The 7838-nt window shown below is 43.1% G+C and overlaps 1 protein-coding gene across 1 annotated transcript; it reads left to right on the top strand.

Moving 5' to 3' along the window:
• Positions 1 to 2723: 2723 nt before the first annotated feature.
• LOC311128302 (uncharacterized protein) lies at positions 2724 to 5838 on the top strand. The gene is made up of 2 exons (XM_084160392.1): positions 2724 to 2823; positions 3532 to 5838. The coding sequence occupies exons 1-2, from the start codon at positions 2729 to 2731 to the stop codon at positions 5291 to 5293; spliced, it is 1857 nt and encodes a 618-aa protein (XP_084016518.1). The 5' UTR covers positions 2724 to 2728; the 3' UTR covers positions 5294 to 5838.
• Positions 5839 to 7838: the final 2000 nt, after the last annotated feature.

Here is a 7838-nt window from a genome sequence, read left to right as displayed (position 1 = left end):
AAGCCAAGTTAACAAACAGATCACCAACCATTTCAAATCTCACAGTACCTTCTCCGCTATGAAATCCAGTTTCCGAGCTGGTCATGTGTGCACCTCACCCACGCTCAAGGTGCTAAACGATATTATAACCGCGATCGATAATAGACAGTACTGTGCAGCCGTCTTCATCGACCTGGCCAAGGCTTTCGACTCTGTCAACCACCGCATTCTTATTGGCAGACTAAATAGCCTTGGTTTCTCAAATGACTGCCTCGCCTGGTTCACCAACTACTTCTCAGATAGAGTTCAATGTGTCAAATCGGAGGGCCTGTTGTCTGGACCTATGGCAGTCTCTATGGGGGTGCCACAGGGTTCAATTCTTGGGCCGACTCTTTTCTCCGTGTATATCAATGATGTCGCTCTTGCTGCTGATGACTCTCAGATCCACCTCTACGCAGAAGACACCATTTTGTATACATCTGGCCCTTCATTGGACACTGTGTTAACAAACCTCCAAACGAGCTTCAATGCCATACAACACTCCTTCAGTAGCCTCCAACTGCTCTTAAACACTAGTAAAATTAAATGCATGCTCTTCAATCGAACGCTGCTGGCACCCACCCACCCGACTAGAATCACTACTCTCGACAGGTCTGACCTAGAGTATGTGGACAACTACAAATACCTAGGTGTCTGGTTAGACTGTAAACTCTCCTTCCAGACTCACATTAAGCATCTCCAATCCAAAGTTAAATCTAGAATCGGCTTCCTATTTCGCAACAAAGCCTCCTTCACTCATGCTGCCAAACATGCCCTCGTAAAACGGACTATCCTACCGATCCTTGACTTTGGCGATGTCATTTACAAAATAGCCTCCAACACTCTACTCAGCAAATTGGATGTAGTCTATCACAGTGCCATCCGTTTTGTCACCAAAGCCCCATATAATACCCACCACTGTGACCTGTACGCTCTTGTTGGCTGGTCCTCACTACATATTCGTTGCCAAACCCACTGGCTCCAGGCCATCTATAAATCACTGCTAGGCAAATCCCCGCCTTATCTTAGCTCATTGGTCACCATAGCAACACACACCCGTAGTATGCGCTCCAGCAGGTATATCTCACTGGTCATCTCCAAAGCCAACACCTCCTTTGGCCGCCATTCCTTCCAGTTCTCTGCTGCCTATGACTGGAACGAATTGCAAAAATGTCTGAAGCTGGAGACACTTATCTCCCTCACTAACTTTAAGCATCAGTTGTCAGAGCACCTTACCGATCACTGCACCTGTACACAGCCCATCTGAAATTAGCCCACCCAACTACCTCATCCCCATATTGTTACTTATTTTGCTAATTTGCACCCCAGTATCTCTATTTGCACATCATCTCTTGCACATCTAGCATTCCAGTGTTAATACTAATTGTAATTATTTTGCACTATGGCCTATTTATTGCCTTACCTCCATAACTTGCTACATTTGAACACACTGTATATATATTTTCTGTTGTCTTTTTGACTTTATGTTTTGTTTTACCCCATATGTAACTCTGTGTTGTTGTTTTTATCGCACTGCTTTGCTTTATCTTGGTCAGTTCTTATTTTATTTATATTTATTTTTAATGGGGGGGGGGTAGAAGGATTACTTTTATACAAAGCACAGCTTCAAACTATGCAATAACTATTTAGGGAAGAAGCAGTCAGCTGTTATTCTGTCTATAATGGAGTGGCCAGCACAGTCGCCTGATCTCAACCCTATTGAGCTGTTGCGGGAGCAGTTTGACCGTATGGTATGTAAGAAGTGCCCATCAAGCCAATCCAATTTGTGGGAGGTGCTTCAGGAAGCATGGGGTGAAATCTCTTCAGATTACCTCAAATTGACAACTAGAATGCCAAAGGTCTGCAAAACTGTACATGCTGCAAATGGAGGATTCTTTGACGAAAGCAAAGTTTGAAGGACACAATTATTATTTCAATTAAATATAATTATTTCTGACCTTGTGAATGACTACATTTCCTATTCATTTTGCTTTATTTCCTATTCAAACTTTTGAACGGTAGTGTATATTTATAGTCTCTGACATTGCTCTTTCTGATATTTCTTAATTTTTCTGGATTATGTGTGTAGCAGGCCTATTTTGTTTTTATTTGTGTATTTGTATTGCTAGGTATTACTGCACTGTTGGAGCTGGAAGCACAAGCATTTCACTGCACCTGCGATAACATTTTCAAGTGTGTGTACGCGACCAATAAAATGTGTTTTGATTTGATTTTGATTTGAATAATTCATGAAGACAAAAATATGAACTCTCATACATCCATTTGTCGCCATCTGGTGTCAACAACATGTAAACCTTGGATAGGCTTTGCGGCCACAGCAAGAACCACGGAGTTATATTGGGTTCCCACGTGATGATTTTCCATCACTTCTCTTAGTATGACACATACAGGCTACGGTAGTAGGCCTATGGAAAGTCCCGGAGTTGGGACAATGTAGTCAGTAGTGGGTGTCGGTGGGAAAAGTGTAGCACAGTCTGGCAATAAATTCAGTAAGCATTCCTATAAGAAGTTGTTAGCACTAAAATGGTTGTTTAGCCTAAATGTTGATAAAATATAGAGAACTGAAGTCTGTATTAAATGGCTTATAACAGGGTCAGAATGTGTTATTATAGTCACCGCTATGAGTGCTATGACAGAGACGAGTAGCCTATGAGCGGTGATCCATGATAAATAGATCCCTCCCTTCTGGATGAAAGCGGTGAGCGACCGAATCATAACAGAAACCGAAAGATTAAAAATACGACTTTTCTACAAAAGGAACAGAATCGTCTCGAATCAGCAAGGGTAGGTTATTTTACGATATTCACATTCGTTGTAAAGGAGTAAGTTAGCAGGTGGCATACAGCCCGGGCTGTCGTGCATAAAAGCGCTATAGCGCCATTTTATTAAATTAAATCGTAATATGCAAATAAAGGGTCCGCTTCCAAAAAATAGAACTGCGTGTATAGCGGAAGTTTCCTTCACTCTCCAGTTATATCTAAGATAAGAGAGATGTCAAATTTGATATATCATAAAACAGCTAAGCACATCTGCCCGTGGATATGTGTTGTCTTTTATGGCACCGTGGTAGCCTATTTTTATTACATTTAGCCTACTGATTAGCTTTAAATAAAAGCTGAAAAATAGAAAATCTTTAGAAATAATTGTTTTTATTCACAAAGGTAGTGCATTGGGCCTTTACTAGTCCTGTGTTAGCGGACCGATATAGCCGTCTGTAACGTGGGCCAACAAAAATTCAGCAACCCCACCTCAAACATCTTCCCTCAGCTATGGCTACATGTTTTTTTTAAAGCAAGTATTGTCAATGTTTTTCTGGAAACAGAACACGGTAGGCTTATACTTATAATTAGGCAAATACATTTTACCGTCAGCGATGGGAGTGTCAGTGACCAGAGAGGGTTAGCTCAGTTTTAAGTCAAAACAGAAATAATGAGATAAGGCTTCAGAAAAATGATTGTATGTAAATGACGCCATCATCATCTTTTCCCCCAGGGCATTTATCATGGGGAAGCTATGTGAGCTGGCCCTGGTGTCTCTGGCCCTCCTGGCTCTGCTTCATACTGACTCTACATGGGCTAAGAGAAGTGGCAGCAGTAGCAGCAGCAAAAAGTCTTCATCCAACAACAGGGGCTCAGAAAAAAAGCCATCAAAAACATCAAACACGCAGACAGGAAGCTACCCCAGACAACCACAGAGCCCCAACAGGAACCCTAACTCATACCCAGCAGGAGGTAGTTATCCAGGGAGAGGTACCAATCAAAACCAGAACCCAGCCGGTGGATACCCTGCAGCAGGTGGAAACCACAACCAGCAGTATCCAGGCCGGGGAACCAACCAAGGAGGATATCCTAACCAAAACCCTGCTGCAGGTGGCTATCCTGCTGCAGGTGGCTATCCTGCTGCAGGTGGCTATCCTGCTGCAGGTGGCTACCCCAACCAGCAGTATCCAGGCAGAGCCAATCCTGGGGGATATCCAAACCAGAACCCTGCAGCTGGAGGTTACCCAGCCGCTGGTGGCTATCCTGCAGCAGGTGGCTATCCTGCAGCAGGTGGCTATCCCAACCAGCAGTATCCAGGCAGAGCCAATCCTGGGGGATATCCAAACCAGAACCCTGTAGCTGGAGGTTACCCAGCCGCTGGTGGCTATCCCAACCAGCAGTATCCAGGCCGGGCAAATCCTGGGGGATATCCAAACCAGAATCCAGCAGCGGGTGGTTACCCTGCAGCAGCAGGCTACCCCAACCAGAATCCAGGAAGAGGAGGAGTCAATCCGGGATACCCAGCTGGAGGTTACCCAGTAAGAGGGGGAAATACTGGACAAGGCTGGGGGCAGGCAGGGGGCTACCCTGGTGGAGGGATGGGAGGAGGTTACCAACCCAACTGGAACCCAAACAATAAGATCCTCAGTCCCCGCTATGGTGGAGGCTATGGTTATGGAGGTGGGCATGGGGGTATGGGAGGTGGCTCTCCCTTCTCACGCTCAGTTCAGGGTATGGGGCACTACCCCTCTACTCAGTCCAAGGGCTTTGCTAAGAAGGCTCTTATGGCCGCAGGGGTTGGGGCCGTGGCAGGTATGGCAATAGGCTATGGCCTTGGGCGTTTCCCTCGCCCACACTTTAACTTCCGCAACCCTCAGGAGGAGCAGTCCTACAACAACTACATGTACAGCAAATACGGCGAACGCTCCACAGACGAAAACGACTATGGCCGGGACTATACCTACAAAGTACCACCGCGGGCAGAGTCTTACGACAGCTTCATGGATACCTGCATGAAGAGGAACGACCTTCTGCAGGATCAGGGCAGCGACTCCCAGGCCACACCTAACAACCAGAGGAACAACCCCCAGGTAGCCAACAGCCAGAGCATGCCCATCACTCCTGAGGTGGAGAACAGCAGTCCAGCTAGCAACCAGGAGGGAACAGACACAGTGAAGCCTCTCACCCCAGCCCATGTGGAGATAGCTGGAGAGGGTAAGGGTAAGGAGGAGGATGACGGCCCAACAGTGAGCATTGAGGAGATTGGTTACCCTGTGTTGGTGGAGCAGCTGAAGAACCGTAAGTGTGTGGAGCTGTACATGAACTACTCAGAGCGCTTCCTGGAGAAGCAGACAGCTGAACGCAGCAGCAGCGGCAGCAACAACAACAACAACAACAAGTATGAGAACAGTCACAGTAACCCCCTCGGCCAGGGGCTGGTACAGCTGATAACCACCCTCCTCATGGTCCTGAGCAGCACTCTCCTGCTGCAGTAAGATAGGAACACATTGCCATGTCCCAGTTGTCTGGAATAGCTTCATTTCCTAGTCCCCCCTCCTCATTATGCCCCTGATTTCTTGTGAGGATAGGTTAATTAAGTATGGTGGAGGTGGAGATATAACCAGTCCTTTAACTAATCCTTGGTCATGAAGGAAAGGGGACAAGGAAAGGAAGCCAGTGGAAAATAACTTCCAGCAAAATGAGGACCATTTCCTCCACACGTTATGGGGACATTTGAGCTTGAATAAAGTTTTACCGTTTGTCTAATGGCCAATCTCCTTTGTGTCTCTAACATTTGTACGGATTCCCTGTCAATTTGGATCTCCTGCTGTAGTACTTCCACTGTTCTTTTTCCATTGCACTTTTTGTTGCAGAGCAGTTCCTGGTAGAATAGTCTGTTGAGCTCTGTATTTTGTTCTGTAAAACACTATGGTTAGGTCATGCCAAATGCATGATGCTTTAATATTGTATCTGTGTAACTATTACGATATATCTATGAATATAATACTAACTACAAGTACATAAAAAACTTTAAATATTATCCAATTCTAACCTGTTATGTGTTATTATGTGATAGGACATGAGGTAAGGTACTATCATCCGATTTGTGGTTCTGTGTCTTTTTTTCCAAAGTGGTTCCACAGAAAGTACAGGCAAGCATTATGTCGACCGTCTGTCATATTAAATCAATTATTTCATAAACACATTTTTGTGTGCGCTATACTGTACATCAGTGGTTCCCAACTCCAATCCCAGAGTACCCCCAACCACACACATTTTTGTTGTAGCCCTGGACAAACGGATTCAAATCATTGAGTGCCTGATGATTAGTTGACAAGTTGAAACAGGTGCGCTTGTCCGGGGCTACAATAAAAATGTTGTACTGTAGGGGGTACTCGAGGACCAGAGTTGGGAACCACTGCTGTACATGATACATCACATGGTATTTGTACTTTAAATGTTTGATCTTATGTGGTCTGCAGTATTTGGTTTTAAAAGTTGGGTGTTTTGTAAATGCGCCGCCGTAATTAAGTAAGGAATTGTCAGTGTTTTGTTATTAATCAATCCCTATTTCTGTTCCTATTTTTCTTTTTCTCTCTTGTCCCATCTCTCTACCTCCCCATCTAGTCTCCCTCTCCATGTCCTCCTGTCCCCTGGTTATCAGAAGTGCACTTATTTCTCTTGGCGAATGGATATAAATGACTCTTCTTTTTCCTTTGTTTTTCAAGGATGTATTTAGTGATGAACTCATTTACATTGGTTTTAACGTAGAGAACATTCATTGTTTTAATGTGTCTTTAAAATAGTTTAAAATAACCACTTTGCCGTGCTCGAACTCAATGGTGAATTTTACCATTATCTTGCTGAAATGACTGATGTCTTCTTCCATTTCTTCCAAGTACAGGATCACTAAAAAACAAAACAAAAAACACATAATCACATTTCCTTTGGTGCTCATTGAAAGTGTGCCGTCATTCTCTTCTAGGAAAACATGAGGGTAGCTGCCATGATGATCTCACAGAGCACATATAAGCTTTTAAAGACATCTGTTGCTAGGAAACTAGTTGCCTCAGGGGAAATTGTTACAGAACAGTCATTACTGTGTGAGGAAATGGAACAGACAGGGTTTCTGCCTGTTAGTTGGCAGCGTTACAATTCCCATACTGTCTAATGAAAAATGATCATTAAGCTATCTTTACAACAGAACACAAATACCTCGACTCACCTCATACACTAAAAACATGTATTTGATTATGAACTGAATATTAAGCCTATAATTCCTTTAAAGCAATCTTTTGTGTTTCTGGGATATCAAATATTTTCTCTTCGCTGAAGCCTGGCACACAATGCTTATATTTGAAGTACTATACTATTGAGTTTATTGTCCTTACATCCTTTTAACAAGTATTTTAATCCAAATGCAGAGGGAAGCCCTTTTGATTTCTTATTTACTGATCCCCTCCCCTATACTTATCCATGTCACTATATGGTTCTGAACTTAACTATGCATAATAATCATCATTAACATAATAAAGCAACACACAGGCACACAAATATATATTTTATTAAATGAAACTATAGTGGACCAGAGTAGATAAACCAAGCATTGTTAGTAAAACAAGTTTCCTTATGATAAGTAATACGGCATTCCTGCAATCCCATCCCACTGGGCACACACTGGTTGAATCAATGTTGTTTCCACATAATTTCAATGAAATTACATTGAACCAATGTGGAATAGACGTTGAATTGACATCTGTGCCCAGTGGGATATTACCAAATCCATAGAAAATAATATGAAATTGGTTGAAATTCCTTTAATATGTGTTACAAAAACGTATGTTTGCTATTTGCAGATATTAAAGCTAGTGAATAATCACATGTATTGCTATGGCAAAATATGACTTATAACAGTATCAAAATCACAGCAAAGTAGATGTTAATGGAAAAATGTATTATTTGCAGCATCCTACCTAAGTTCATTTTACAACACAATAACATACAAACCCCCTCCCTGACATCTCTCTTACCAGAGGTAAT

Source organism: Coregonus lavaretus, assembly GCF_964263955.1.
Source record: "Coregonus lavaretus genome assembly, chromosome: 4".
In the NCBI taxonomy this organism is placed as follows: domain Eukaryota; kingdom Metazoa; phylum Chordata; class Actinopteri; order Salmoniformes; family Salmonidae; genus Coregonus; species Coregonus lavaretus.
The sequence above is the reverse complement of the archived record's forward strand: the minus strand, read 5'-3'. Positions and strand labels throughout refer to the sequence as shown.

Excerpts from the sequence above, each read along its gene's own strand:
- LOC311128302 (XM_084160392.1), top strand. The coding sequence starts at position 2,729 with ATGAAAGCGGTGAGCGACCGAATCATAACAGAAACCGAAAGATTAAAA. Across the intron at positions 2,824-3,531 it reads ATCGTCTCGAATCAGCAAGG|GGCATTTATCATGGGGAAGC; the intron begins GTAGGTTATTTT and ends CTTTTCCCCCAG.